The sequence below is a fragment of the Vigna unguiculata genome, chromosome 11 (genome assembly GCF_037176805.1).
Source record: "Vigna unguiculata cultivar grain cowpea cultivar isolate G323 ecotype 2 chromosome 11, ASM3717680v1, whole genome shotgun sequence".
Classification (NCBI taxonomy): domain Eukaryota; kingdom Viridiplantae; phylum Streptophyta; class Magnoliopsida; order Fabales; family Fabaceae; genus Vigna; species Vigna unguiculata.
The window spans coordinates 38,106,907-38,122,555 of record NC_140802.1 but is presented as its reverse complement, the minus strand read 5'-3'; the positions used below and the strand labels follow the sequence as shown (position 1 = coordinate 38,122,555).

Genomic DNA, 15,649 nt, shown 5'->3' with positions numbered 1-15,649 from the left:
AAAAAGTATTTACAAAACTTAAAAGATAAAATAATAAGATAAAATATATTATTAAATGTTAAAATTGTCCAAAAATTATGTATACCCAAACAACAGTTGTAGAAGTAATTCTATGTAACCCTTAACAAATTTTTTAGATAAATGGTTTTTTACACCACTTACAATCACTTGATACTCATTTTTAAAGATAATATAATCATTTAAAAAGTGAGAAAGTGAGGTTTACATTAGTAAGGAAGAGATTAAGGATAAAAAAAATAGATGCGAAATAGACAACAAAATTATACAGTATCAAAGTAATGAAACCCTAAATATAATCATTTAAAATATAATTTTAAAAAATAACTTTAAAGTGCCAAAATAAACTTGCATACTGAAATATTATTAAAAATAAATTTAGTCTGTCTAAAAAACTTAAATGAGTTGTAATAAAATTTAAATATTAAAAATCAAAAGCTTTTAAATAATTTAACTTCATAAACCTAAATAAAAAATATAAATGTACGAAGTTAAATTCCAAATAATTTTTCAATAATTAATATTTCTTTCACTTGACGGGTATCAAACACATAATATATATACTCACGACATTATTAAATAAATATACATATTTATATATATGAGTATACGTTAAAAATATTTATTTATTATTCATGTGGATTTCGTATATACAGAATTTTTTTTACATAATGGAGCTTGGTCTATTAGGTGTGATAACACCGTAAAGTATGAGTTTTTTTTATTTAATTTTTTAAAATTTTCTCTTCGGAAAAAGTAAACTGATCCAGAAAAATTGGGTGACAAGTAAAGAAAGGTTCTCTTTAATATAATCGAGATTTGACTTGGAAAGTAAATCAGTAAACTATGACTTCTTTAATTTGGTTTATCACGAGTTTGAATTAAAAGTGAGTTGAATTGAACTTGATTCATTTAATCAACGGATTAAACAGGTTTGAACTGGGTTGAAGGTGAGTTGACCAACTTAATCCACAAACATTTTTTCACAATTTTTTTTCCTTATAATTATTTACTACCCCTAATTATATTGGTTCATAATTTCATATTTTTAAATGTTAGGATGTTGCTCAATAATATTTGAATAGTTTGAATGTTTAATTAATTTGATTATCAAGTTATATATATTGATATTTTAATCTATAATTATTATCTTTATACTAAATTACCCAAACAATCGTCTTATGAACAAATTTTCTAAATTAACATGACAAAAATGTATAGTTTTTTCATTTATATTTTGTTGAATAACATGACATGTAATATTAGTCATATTTTCTTGGATTATATGAACACTTTCCTGGAAACAATTCATCATATATTGTTGGTAAGCATGATGAAAACATTCGTTCTTGATTTTATTGTGATTTTCATCTCATGAGTTGCTTTAAAATTATTTAAATTTTTAAATTTTTAAAAATAAATAAATAATTTTTTTATGTAAGTTGATGAACCAACCCACTTAATCCACCAAGTGGATTAGTTACAAATTTCTGACTCATTATAAAGTGAGTTGGATTGAACTTACTTATTTTTAACTCGGCTCGTGATAAACTAATCTATGTGAACCAGGTTAACTCACTTTAACATTTATGTATGCAATCAAAATGGTCTTCAGAATGTTGGCCAAGTCAAAGTGAAATGCCGACAAAAAAATAACGTGAAACCCTTAAAACACTGAGAATATTATTGGTAAAGTGCTTTTAGTTGTCATAATTATTATATACGTCGTATATACTCAATTTTGGTTAAAATTTCATGCTATGGAAATAGGCAAATTTTAGTTTCAAAGTTTCATGTTGTGAAATTAATATGATATCAAAATCCTCTTGTATAGTATAGCCTACCGCCGGACCACCAGACCATCGGTCAGGCAGACCAAGGACCATCAGTCAGGCAGACCAAGGACCATCGGTCAGGTGAACCCTCATTTATGAAGACAACTGATAGGATGCACGACCCATCGGTCGGGCGGCCACACCAAAACCTGGATCAATAATCAGGTTTAAAACGCAATTGGGCCATGATTAAGAAACCCTAATCACAGGCCCAAACCAAAAACTATAAATAGAAGCCCAAGGTAGGTTGGTAAGCACCTTCAACTCGCATTTTATTACAGCATTTACTGCTACCTACCGATCGGTCTTAAACTGACTTAAGCATCAGAGCCTTTTAGACAGGTACCCCGATCGCCCGACCAGCCGAACGGGAGGAGAGCCGAGCTATGAAGGGAAATGCAGGACCTGGATGTTAACTGTGGGCGGATCCGAGAAGAGCTTGACTGGACGACCGAGCGACAAGAGAAAGAACTGTATAAGCTCGTTAAGGAGGACGTCAGACAAGAGGAGAAAAAAGGTCATTTAAGTATTGATTGTAGGTGCTTGGTCCCTACACCCGAAAAATTTTGGCGCGCACCGTGGGGCTGAGCAGTGATGGGCCGATAGGCCGATAGGCCGAGCAGTCATCTATAGACCTTATACCCTTATGGTGACCACCAGAAACAGGACCAGTAACGCTGACGAAGGAAGATGGCCGACGATCAAGTTGACACCAGGGCAATGATTAGTGTTTTGCAGTAGAGGATGGAAGATGGGCCGATAGGCTGACCGGGGATCCCTACGGGACCCGAACTAAGCCTGACGCTAGAAGGAGGAGGAATGGTGGACGATCAAGTTAACACCTGGGCGATGATCAGCGTTTTGCAGCAGAGGATGGAAGATAGGCCGATAGGCCGACCAGGGCTCCCTACGGGACCCAAACTAAGCTTGACGCTAGAAGAAGGAGGAATGGTCGACGATCAAGTTGACACCAGGGCGATGATCAGCGCTTTGCAACAGAGGATGGAAGATAGGCCGATAGGCCAACCGAGGCTCCCTACGGGACCCGAACCAAGCCTGTTCGATCAAAGGGCGAGCTTTCTCGAAAGCCCCGTTCGAACAGCACCGACCCAAGCGGTCAAACGAAACCCCGATAGGGTACAAGTGACACGCGTTGTCAAAAGGAATGCCCCTACAAGGCTTTACAATAACTTAGCTAAAAATAGTTTTCAATGTCGATAGGCCGACCGAGGCTCCCTACGGGACCCAAACTAAGCTTGTTCGATCAAAGGGCGAGTTTCCTCGAAAACCCCGTTCGAACAGGACCGACCCAAGCGGTCAAACGAAACCCCAATAGGGTGTAAGTGACACGCACTGTCAAAAGGAATGCCCCTACAGGGCATTCCACTAACTTAGCTAAAAATAGCTTTCCAATGCCGATTGGCCGATGGGCTGCTAAGCCGACCGAGGCTCCCTACGGAACCCGAACCAAGCCTGTTCGATCAAAGGGCGAGTTTCCTCGAAAGCCCCGTTCGAACAGGACCAACCCAAGCGGTCAAACGAAACCCCGATAGGGTATAAGTGACACGCACTGTCAAAAGGAACGCCCCTACAGGGCATTCGACTAACTTAGCTAAAAATAGCTTTTTAATGCCGATGGGCCGCTAGGCCGACCAAGGCTCCCTACGGGACCCAAACCAAGCCTGTTCGATCAAAGGGCGAGTTTTCTCGAAAGCCCCGTTCGAACAGGACCGACCCAAGCGGTCAAACGAAACCCCGATAGCGTGTAAGTGACACGCGTTGTCAAGAGGAACGCCCCCTATAGGGCTTTCTACTAACTTAGCTAAAAATAATTTTTCAATGCCGATAGGCCGATGGGCCGATAGGCCGACCGAGGCTCCCTACGGGACCCGAACCAAGCTTGTTCGATCAAGGGGTGAGCTTTCTCGAAAGCCCCATGTGAACAGAACCGACCCATGCGGTCAAACGGAAGCCCGATAGGGTATAAGTGACATGTGCTGTCAAAACGAATGCCCCTACGCGAGCTGATTAACAAATAAATAACCAAAGTGAGGCAAACACGTAAGCTGATCGTCATCGACAAAGAATCCTATCATTTCACTGTGCCTCGATCGGGCTTTTTGATAAACCCTTTTCGCTTCATCTCTAACATTGCTCAAGGCTTGGGGGGCTTGTGTATAGTATGGCCTACCGCCGGACCACCGGACCATCGGTCAGGCGGACCAAGGACCATCAGTCAGGCGGACCAAGGACCATCGGTCAGGTGGACCCTCATTTATGAAGACAATCGACAGGACGCACGACCCATCGGTCGGGCGACCACACCAAAACCTGGATCAATAATCAGGTTTAAAACGCAATTGGGTCATGATTAAGAAACCCTAATCACAGGCCCAAACCAAAAACTATAAATAGAAGCCCAAGGTAGGTTGGTAAGCACCTTCAACTCGCATTTTATTACAGCATTTACTGCTACCTACCGATCGGTCTTAAACTGACTTAAGCATCGGAGCCTTTTAGACAGGTACCCCGATCGCCCGACCAGCCGAACGGGATGAGAGCCGAGCTACGGAGGGAAATGCAGGACCTGGATGTTAACTGTGGGCGGATCTAAGAAGAGCTTGACTGGACGACCGAGCGGCAAGAGAAAGAACTGTATAAGCTCGTTAAGAAGGACGTTAGACAAGAGGAGAAAAAAGGTAATTTAAGTGTTGATTGTAGGTGCTTGGTCCCTACACCCGAAACACCTCTCAAAATATCAAGTTTTCTTTTTTTCAATAAACTTAATTAAATTATTTGGCAATACACATTGGCGGACTTTTTTTCATATAGGGGAGCCATGGCTCTTCTAAATATTTTTCATTTCATTTTTTTATATATTTTAAAATTATATTTATACTAATTTATTTGAAAAAAATTAAAATTTCATGTTTAGTTCATTTTCTTTTTTTTTTCATTTTTTTATGTACTTTTATCTCTTTCATCTCTCTTTTCCTTTTTTAATTTTCTTCTTCGATCTCTTTTTTTTTTAAATAAAATTATACAACCGTAAAATTAATGAGTCAAAAAATATTTTGAACGATCAATCTCTTTTTTTAATAAATTTATTTTTACTTTTTTTTAAGAGTTTTTCTCTTGTATGTGATAAATTTATTTAGTGTGTATCATTAGACAATAATAAATATATATATTTTTTTAAATAGGTGAGAATTGATAAATTAATATTAGAAACATTATAATAAAAAGTAAAAGAATTATTTTTGTTAAGAGAAATGTTTGAGATGAAGATAAAAAAAATACATTTATGTATATTAAACTTAAGAAATTTGATGAGAATTAAAAAAATAAAGATAATAAAAAATGATTATATGAAATTTTAAAGTTATATGTAATGAATTTGAAAAAAAAAAATTAATTTAGCACTCTTAAATTTTTAATAAGTTCTGCCACTGGCAATACATATCAAGAAAACTACTTTTTAAATTAGGTCATGTTTACTTTTTTTCTTTTCTTTTTCTTTTCCTTCTCTAAAAGTTAGGAATATATGTAATATCACGATTCAATATTCGACCATGACCTAGCTACTGAACCTATATATTGGTTGTAAATGACAATCTAACCAAGACATAGAAACTTCAACGTGCTGTTATGTTCTGTATGTTGACAAAAGAAATTAAGATGTTGTCGAATGTAAACAACATTACACGAATCATGTTCATACATGATTCTTCGATTTGGAAGTTATTTGAATGCAGGTGTAGTAGTTATAATCATGCATTGAATACGATAGAAGAACTACAGAGTAAGTGTGCACACATATGATGTGTTTTATTTATTGTAATACTCTATGTTTTGCTTTAAGTAATTTCAAATGCTGTGTTTTTCCTAGGAAATAGGTGTGCTCTAAATTATAATTGACTTAGATCTGCCTTAAATTGGAATCATACCCTTAATTACTATATACCACTTCATCCTGTCGTTTTTTATATTTTAATGAAAGTCAGCTTTCTACCAATGAAAAAACTTTTTATATTGACATTTTACGTTGATCCTCATAAAACAAACAAAAAATGGAGACATTCTTTTTTATATTAGAATGTTTTTATATTAATTATAGAAGGATTTTCATTATAAAATATTTAATTTTCAATTTCGTTGTCTAGCAATCAATTTAAAATGTTGATAATCTTTTATTTTTTGTTTGGAATACTACATATATATTTATATTTTAGGTTTGCTAACATTATAAAAATATTAAATATGTTTAGTTCATAAACTTTCACAAATTGAAATTAGTCTTTGTCACAAATCTTGATATATTTTGATTCTCAAACTTAAAAAATGAATAGATATAATCTTTTTAACCTAACATGGTTAATTTTTCTTTTACGTGTAAAAAGAAGTTTCAGATTAACGTTTGAACTATTTATATTGTTTGACACATTTTATTGTTAGTTATTGTGTATACAATATTAGCCAATGGCTTTTTGAGCTTACATGTCATTGAAAGTCATTATGATTTTGTTGTTAGATGCCCCAATTGACAATACTTGTTTTTGCAATTGGAGGATGACTCAGGGGAGCCTAATATTGAGCCACCACTTGATCTCAGTCAGCCGGTAATTCACAACGAAGTTGGCCCTACTCATCTTTATTTATCACTTAACACCCGTAAAGGTGGTACTGTGGTGGTACAATTCAATTCTTAGCTTATATTGATAAGCTACCTGTGACGGTTTTAGTAGATGGAGGAAGTTTTGACAATTTTTTGCAATGCAAAATTTTTGAAGCTTCTAGTGGAACCCGCACCCATGTTCAAAGTTATAGTGGGAAACAAGAATTATATGACACTTGATGGTTTCATTCAGAAATTGCTTATCCATGCTCATGAGCATGTGTTTCAATTGCCTGTATATTTACTTCCAATTTTTGGTGCCGATCTTATTTTGAGAGCTAATTGGTTAAAAACTTTGGGTCCCCATATTTCTAATTATGGATCTTTGAGTTTAAAATTCTTCTATAATGGTAAGTTTGTTACTTTTCAAGGAGTGGTTGATCATGTTCCCATGCAGGCCCACTTGCATCATATACACAAATTGGTCACTACCAATTCCATTGTTGAGGTCTATAGCATGCAATTGATGGATCCTAATGCTCAGTCTTTTCCTATGTTAGAATTACTTATTGATTTAACACCTGAAATTTCATCATTATTGCACACATATGTTTAAGTTTTCTCTACACCATCGACCTTGCCTCCTCTGCGTGTTCAGGATCACTCAATTCCTTTAATGGAAGGATCAACCCTAGTGAAGGTGAAGCCTTATCGCTATCCTCATAGTCAAAAGGAGGAAATTGAGAAGTTGGTTGCTGACATGCTTCAAGAAGGAATTATAGAACCAAGCAATAGTCATTTCTCTTCCCCCATTATACTTGTGAAAAAGAAGGATGGTTCTTGGAGGGTTTGTACCAATTATAGAGCTTTGAATGTCATCACTATAAAGGACAATTTTCCTATACCAACAGTGGATGAGCTGATTAATTAGCTATTTAGCGCAAAAAAAAATTTCTAAGTTCGATTTACGAATGGGATATCATCAAATCTTGTTAAATCCTGAGGATCATCACAAAACGACTTTTCACACACACCATGATCATTTTTAGTGGTTGGTTATGCCATTTGGCCTCACCAACGCACCAACCACCTTTCATAGTCTTATGAATGATATATTTTAGAGCATATTGAGAAAATTTTATTCTCGTTTTTTTTATGATAACTTTGTTTATAGTTCATCTTTAAAGGAACATGTGTATCAATTAAAGGTGGTTTTGCAGATTTTGCAACAAAATCAATTGTATGCATGGTTCTCCATATGCTCCTTTGGCGTACAAGAAATATACTACCTTGGCCACACCATCTTAGGGTCCAGGGTTGCTATGGATGGTAACAAGGTGGAGGTTGTCCAATCACAGCCAAGACCACTGAATTTGAAACAATTGCATTGTTTTCTTGGTCTTACAAGGTATTATAGACGCTTTGTTAAAGGGTATGTCCAAATTGCAACCCCCCCCCCTCACTGATTTGTTGAAGAAAAATGCTTTTACATGGACTAACGTAGCGACCCAGGCCTTTCACCAATTGAAAGCAGCACTCACCATAATCCTTGTTTTAACACTATCGAATTTTTCAGAACCCTTTGTGCTTGAAACTGATGCTTATGGTTTTAGGGTCGGTGCAATATTAAGTCAAACTAATCATCCCATAGCTTATTTCTCTAAGAATTTGTCATTGCGAATGCAATAACAATTTGTGTATACACGTGAGTTTTATGCAATTATGGATGCATTGGCCAAGTTTAGACACTATCTCTTGGGCCACAAGTTTATTATTAAAACGAACCAGAAGAGCTTAAAAGAATTGGTAGAGCAGCGTTTGCAAACCCTAGAGCAACAACACCGATTACCCAAGTTTTGGGGTTTTGATTTCACCATTCACTAGAAGTGTTATGATAGCATGGTCAGAACCAAGAAATTTACGGTTTCAAAGGGTGGTTGAACTCACTCAACAAGATACTCAATTAAAGGAATTATATGACAAATGTGGCAGCTCTGTTACAGTCCCAAGGATATTTGATTAAGGATGGGGTATTAATTTGGAAGGGTCGTATCATGCTCCTAGGGGAAAAGGACATTATTAATCAGGTGTTATTGGAATCTCACTCTTTCAAAGTTGGAGGACATGTTGGAGTTGCCAAAATTATGGTTGACTATACCAGTAAGATCATTGTTGAAGCTTCTGTTAATAACATAGTTAAATTGTATGGTATTCTACGTCCCATTGTGTCGGACAAGGACCATTTTTCATGAGCTCATTATGGCAATATCTTTTCAAGGCTCAAGGTACCACACTTGCTATCAATTCGTGTTACCATCCGCAATCCAATGGGCAAAGAGAGGTTTTGAATAAAACCTTAGAAATGTATCTTACCATTCTATGCTTCCATGGGCTCAATTTTGGTATAATTGCTCTTGGCATCAAAGTATTGGAATGACACCTTTGAAGGTTTTATACGGTAGAGATCCTCCTACCGTCATCAAGAATAAAACTACTTCTAATGATCTCATTTGTGTTAAAGATATGCTCCTAGCTCGTGATGCCACTCTTCAACAATTGAAATTAGGGATGTAAAAACGGGTTGACCTGGCCCATTTAGGCCCATCCCGCTTCTAATTCGTCAAAATCGGGTCGGGTTGGGTCAGCCCGACATCAGAAAACGGGTCTAAAGGTTGAACATATCCCGTTACTAAACGAATCAGTAGGCTAATGGGCTGGCCTGCTATTTCTTTGTCTCTTCTCGTCTGTCACTTATATTTTGTGTCTATGTTTCTTCTCCTAGATCATCTTCAACCTTTTCTTTCTCCATCATGTTCCCCCTCCATAAACATTGAAAAATCAAGACATAAGATATGCCTAATTGAAATTGAATCTGTTTAAGTCCCAACAATACATGAGGCGGGATATGAAGTTTGATGTAGGTGACTTGGTCTTAGTCAAATTACAACCTTATAGATAACATTTCATTGCTTTAAGGAAATATTAGAAATTAAGTATTCATTATTGTGGTCCTTTTGAAGTTTTAGCCATAATTGGAGAAGTTGCTTATAAGTTATAGCTTCCAGATACTGCCTGAATTCACTCGGTGTTCCATGTATATTTGCTTAAGGCATTTATAAGGTGTCCTTCCCAAACATACCTACCGTTGTCCCAAACTACTACTGAAATTGGTCCATTTGTTCGACCATTTCAAGTGTTAAAGTCTAGAATTATTATGAGAAGTTCCCAGCCTGTTCTTCAAGTATTAATCCAATGGGAATCCTTGGATCTAGCTACTACCACATGGGAGGATGTAGATGAGATACAAGACTCCTTTCCAGAATTCAACCTTAAGGCTAAGGTTGTTGTTAGTAGAGGAAGTATTGTAACATGCAAAGAAAAAGAGAGCCAAATAAACGTTGAGCTGGATGTGGGGAATAAGTTAGTTATACCACAGGGCCACATGTCAACCGATCCATAAGGAAAAGGGAGAAGGAAAAACATGAGGCGTAAGAAAGAAAATGTATTTTTGAAGGTTTGCATGCTTTGAGGTCATTATGCGTGTGGTAAAGCTTCTTCTCTGAAAATTCTCTTTGTTCTTCCCCCTGATTTGTTCTTCCAGAATCATGACCTCTTGAAATCTTCTTTTTCTATCTTGGATCAGGAATGACAATCTCAACGGAATGGATTTATTATAACTGCTAGTTGATGGTAATCACAAATTTCTATTATTGTATAGAATTAGAGTGTTACTATTTCATTCCCAATTTGCATACTCTATCTGTGACCGTGGTTAATAATTTCCATAAATTTCATACAAAGTTTATATAAGTTGCTTGAGTTTTTCTCACATTTCAATCCTCTATTAATATTTCGAAAAAATAAAGTTGGTTTAGTAGGAAGAATGAGAGAAGTTGTGAGTTCAATTCTTTTCAATAACAAAAGAAACTCATAAAAGGAAGTTTACATTCAATGTACTAGCCTGTTTTTTTTTTTATTATACAAAATCCTTCAACATAATCACTTAGTGTTGAGCTATCTTTGTTTGCTCTTTGTCAGTCATCGTTCTCTTTTTCTCTTTGTTGGTTGTCTTTGTTTTTTTTTATTGGGTTCACTCTCATGAGAATTCTATCAATAACATCTACTCATATAAAGCATTTTGTATACAAGTTTTGGTTTAATTAGATGGTGGGGTAGATGATGGAAAATGGTGATTTGTTGGTTAAGTTAGATTTGTATTAAATTTTGTTTTATATGGTAGTGGATGAGTAGTGCTTAGCAAAACGAGAAAGCAGACATTCCTTGATGTTAGAAAAATTATACTACATTAATTTTCCAACCATTAATATAGAATATGATAGTATATTGATTCTCTAAAATTCATTGTAGAATATAAAAGTATTTTTTTAATATGAACACCAATTCAATAATTAAAATGAAAATATTTTTTTTATTTTTTATTTTAAGGTCAAAACGATTCCACTCAAAAATCAAAGTAAAAGATTAGCAAACTCTATACACACTTTTCGTTTAATAGGTTTAGAATAATGTACTTGTATCACATAGAACATGAGAAATAGTTAAATGTCAACGTAAGTTTGATTTTTGAAAGCCTCTTTAATATAACTAAATCTTTGCATTGAACATTAATTGAATGATCTTAAATTTATGCTTCACACTTCTTTTAATGCCCTGTTATAGAAACAGATATCGTAGGTAGAAGATTTATTATGAAATTTAAATCTTCTTTCTTCTGTCTAGGCGTTGGTAGGATGTGGATTCTACACAACTCATGATAGAACAACTATAATAGGATTCAATGAAGAAAGGGATTTCGTGCACTTTATTTCCCTACAATAAATGATTTGCTTCATAAATTAAAATCAAACATTGCCTGCATACTTCACACTTCACATTTTCTACAGAATTAATGTTCTCTTCAAATTGCATTCCATCCCAAGTTTTCTTCTATTTCCTTTCACGCAACTGAAAAACCAAAAATCTAGTTTTGTCAGTTAAAGAATCAAGCAAATAAAATGTGTTATATATATACACACACAATTTCAATAATTTAATGATATTTTTTTATATTATTTTAATAATTATGCAGAGTAAATTTTAAATATATTACATATACATGATTTGTTAGATTATTTTCAATATTTACTTTTATTTTTAAAACTATATTATACGTCAAATTGACTTTATTTAAATAAAAATTTATTAAAAAATTGTACATATAGTCAATTCAGTAAAATCTCTTTTTGGTAGAGACCGATTTTTCTTGTGAGAGACAATTGTATACTTATGTATATATATATAATTATTAAATAAGTATTCTAACAAAAAAAAAAAAACTTTTCCTAAAATATCTTCGGTGTGCACGTTGAATTGAATATAAAGGAAAACCCTATGTTACCCGAACCAATAATCTAACATTTATATTTAACATCTATACGAAATTCTTTTGCACCTGGAAAAACAATTGACCAAGAATTTCACTGGGCAATTTCTTCTTGCACCTCCCTAAGTTTCTTCATGCAGTTCATTGCATTCAATATAAATTAAACTTTATGTACCTACCTCCGTCCTAAAATCATATTATTATTGTCAAACACAAAGGACTTAATAATAATTTAGATTAAACAATTCAAAAATCATTCATTTCGAGTTACACAGTTTAAATGTCAATTTTTATTTTTGAATTGTGCGATTTAAAGGTATTTTTAAAGAAAAAAATGATTTTTGGATTTTTAAAATCAAGAAGTCATTTTTGACTTCTAATTACACAGTTCGGGAGTCAAATAATAACTTTCAAATTATACAATTCCAAAAAGAAAAAATCAAATAAAAATTACGTAAAAATATAGGAAGAAAATTGTGGATTTACCGGGTGCAGGAAGAAGTTCCCAGTCCTTCAATAAGATAAGGATCAGCCCGATAGTAACAAGCCCATTAAATAAACAAAATAGCCCAATCCATTAAAGAGTTGTTGTTAGAAACGTAGAAGACCTTTATTCACTATTGTTGATTCAATTAAAGAAAGCACTTAACAAATCACCCACAGTACCGACCGCTCGAGAAAGGGGCATGGCGACTCTTGATTCCGACGTGCCAATGATTCCGGCTGGCGAGCCATCGAGCAGCGCCGGGCCGTCTTCCAAGAAGCCCAAGCGTTTCGAGATCAAGAAATGGAACGCCGTCGCACTCTGGGCTTGGGGTATTTGTTTTCTCCTTAAACCCTAATTTTTCCCTTGATTTTTTCTTATTTTTGGGGATTCACTATTTTTTCTGTATTTTTGGCAGACATCGTTGTCGATAACTGTGCTATCTGCCGGAACCACATCATGGATCTATGTAAGCGTGTTCTTTCAATCGAAAACTGTTTTTCAATTTGAAGCGATTAGTTCCGATTTTGAACTTTTGGTCCCTGATTTCAGGCATCGAGTGCCAAGCCAACCAGGCCAGCGCAACTAGCGAAGAATGCACTGTGGCGTGGGGTATGTTTCTGATTCGCTCTAATTGCTGGTTTTATTTGAAATAGGTCTTGACAATGCTTGATATTCGTCTGTTGTTTTACCTTAGGGTTGAGGAAGGTAGATATAATTGTAGGAGTATTATAATTTAAATTTAAAATTAAAACTGTTCCGGTTGCGGTACCCCCAATGGTCCTATATTACGTGGTTTAGGCACCAAAGGAACATTGCCGGCGCCGTATGTAGACGAAAACTCTCCTAACCCTTGACTCGAGGTTTGTTCTGTGCCGCCGTATATAGACGAAAACTCTTCTAATCCTCGACTTGAGGATTGTTCTGTACACCAATAGTCCCAGCTTAGGAGTCGAGGTCTAGGTCAGATTAAATACATCCTCTTCCTTCAACACTTCGAGATACTTAAGGACAAAACTGTGACATAACTTAGGCTCCAAGCTCACAGTACTTCAGATGTGGTGATTGATGTTAATGATGTTATCTCGTTTGAGGTCGGAACAAAAATAATAAAACATTCTTTAGTTGGAGTTCTTCAATATCTATTGCAAGTAAATATGTTGGAATTTTGTTTTTACATAAAGAGAGGGTAAGTTGTTGCTGCTGTCATGTTCAAAGTGGGCGTATTATCATTAATGTATGGCAAATTAAATCATTAATATATAATTTGACTGAAGAATCAAAACCTTTATCTCAAAGCAAGGTTGTTATTGGGGCCCTAGATCTTGAGGGAGGAGACAACAGGTGTTTTTTGTTCTAGGAGGGTGGATGCAAGCTAGTTTTAAGTTAATGTTTCTATATTTGATTGTTTAACGTCATAATTGAGACTATATTTTGACCTTTATTATATCCCCCCACTTTATGTGTTATTATATCCTCCCCGTTTTATGTTTTTCTTCATCTGTTAAACTGAAGCAAATTCAGTATACTACTGTACTACGATTATTAAATTTAGTGTTTTCTTTCAATTTGATTGCTGAATCTTGTGGCGCTTCCTCTTCCTCGTTTTGCTATGGCTATTAAGGGTGTACTAGATTATAAGCAAAATTAAGCCATTAAAGATATGCTTATTCATAAGCAAAATGAAGCAGAGTCTGCTTTGGAAACATGAAAATATTGTTTCCATCATATTTGTCCTAGCAGCTTATGATGTGAATAGGAAATAACCTTTTTTATTGCAAGAACAATAATATTCTTATTGCATAGCCCAAAAGTTCAACTGTAAACATCTAACCCATGGGATATGTTGCTCTGCACTTTACAACTAATGAAGATACTAGCAGTTATTGCCAAGCACATCATATATTGTATTTTGGTTATATTTAAGGTTTCTGTACCTTATATTTTCTTAGGAGTATAGAGATCATGGATTATTTTATACTCTCAGTACGAGTCTATGAGACAATCACCATGTCATGAGTAAAAATGTTGTGCCAGTTCAGTTTAGTTGAGACTTCAAAGAATATTATGTAGTCTTCTGTGGTTGTTAGTATTTTTCTTAGTTTGATTGAATTACTCAAACTGCTACTTTATTCAGGGGTTTGTAACCATGCTTTTCACTTCCACTGCATTAGTCGATGGCTCAAGACCCGTCAAGTTTGTCCTCTAGGTATTTGTAACAATATGCTTTTCCTTTGGTACCTTATGGATTAAGAAGTGCTTTTCTAACTTGTGTTTCTGTGCCTTTACAGATAACAGTGAGTGGGAGTTTCAGAAATACGGCCACTAGAACTCCAACGCTGTTGAGATCTCCTTGGACATTTGTACTGTCTATCCTTTATTTTTAATATTTACAACTCTGTCTCTTATTTTCTTTCGCTTGTCTACTGAATTTGTTATGTTCAAGGAATCAGTTTGCCAGATGGAGTTTAATATACACAGATGGTATATGTAAAGTTTATTTTAATGTTTTGATTTATCTATTTCATCAGCTTCCTATCAGCTTTTTCCACTAGTGGTGTTTATGTATGAGTTGGTTAATTTTTCTTGATAATGGTCTCTTTTTTCTTCTCAATCTCATTTGAGCATATTGTTATCATTACATTTCAATACACATTTCCTCATTTGGTGGACTGCTTCCTCATTTGGCTGTTTCTTCCTACACTCCATCAAATTTCTCCATGTATCTCATTATTTCTGAGTTTATTTTCTGAAACACATTAAATCAATTTCAGAAAAAAAAATTCCGGAAATTATGATGGGATGCAGGAAGAAAATTGAGAGGGTGCAGGAAGCAATAGCCTAGCCTGCATTATTAATGCACTACGAGGCTCAGTATCTAAGGTGTGCGTTTTCACTTATATCATGCAATGCTACCTCTCTGTCATTGATAAGAAAAAAAAAATGTTGTATACTTGTGGTCTAGTGTAGTACCAAATTGTTTAATTTTGTAAACAGTATATATTAATAAAGAACCAATGAAAAAGTAGAAAAATAAATTATAAGAACACGCAGGAGCATAATTTGGACTGAAAAATTATTTGGCACGGGTCCATGTCTTTTGATTTTAAAAGTAAACTTATATACAGAACTAAACCGATCATAATGTCTGCCTTTCTCGGGCCGTGACCCTCTAATCTGAGGCTAAAATTTCCCCAGAGAATTGTGCATTATAAAATAAATCTAATGATTAGGTAGTGTGATTTGTTTATTTTAAAATACTGATATAAGAACCAATTTTTAATGATGTTACTTTAAATATGAAATAGTTGTCA

At 34.8% G+C, this 15,649-nt stretch overlaps 1 protein-coding gene and 1 long non-coding RNA gene across 2 annotated transcripts; one reads left to right on the top strand and one right to left on the bottom strand.

Annotated features, from left to right (window-relative positions):
* Positions 1-11,262: 11,262 nt before the first annotated feature.
* Positions 11,263-12,480, bottom strand: LOC146881888 (uncharacterized). Its single transcript, XR_014986588.1, has 2 exons — positions 12,338-12,480; positions 11,263-11,433 (listed from the first exon to the last, which is right to left on the bottom strand). It is a non-coding gene; the product is annotated as an uncharacterized LOC146881888 (long non-coding RNA).
* Positions 12,453-14,886, top strand: LOC114168583 (RING-box protein 1a-like). The gene is made up of 5 exons (XM_028053471.2): positions 12,453-12,667; positions 12,754-12,804; positions 12,888-12,947; positions 14,473-14,544; positions 14,627-14,886. The coding sequence occupies exons 1-5, from the start codon at positions 12,538-12,540 to the stop codon at positions 14,662-14,664; spliced, it is 351 nt and encodes a 116-aa protein (XP_027909272.1). The 5' UTR covers positions 12,453-12,537; the 3' UTR covers positions 14,665-14,886.
* The last annotated feature ends 763 nt before the right edge of the window (positions 14,887-15,649 follow it).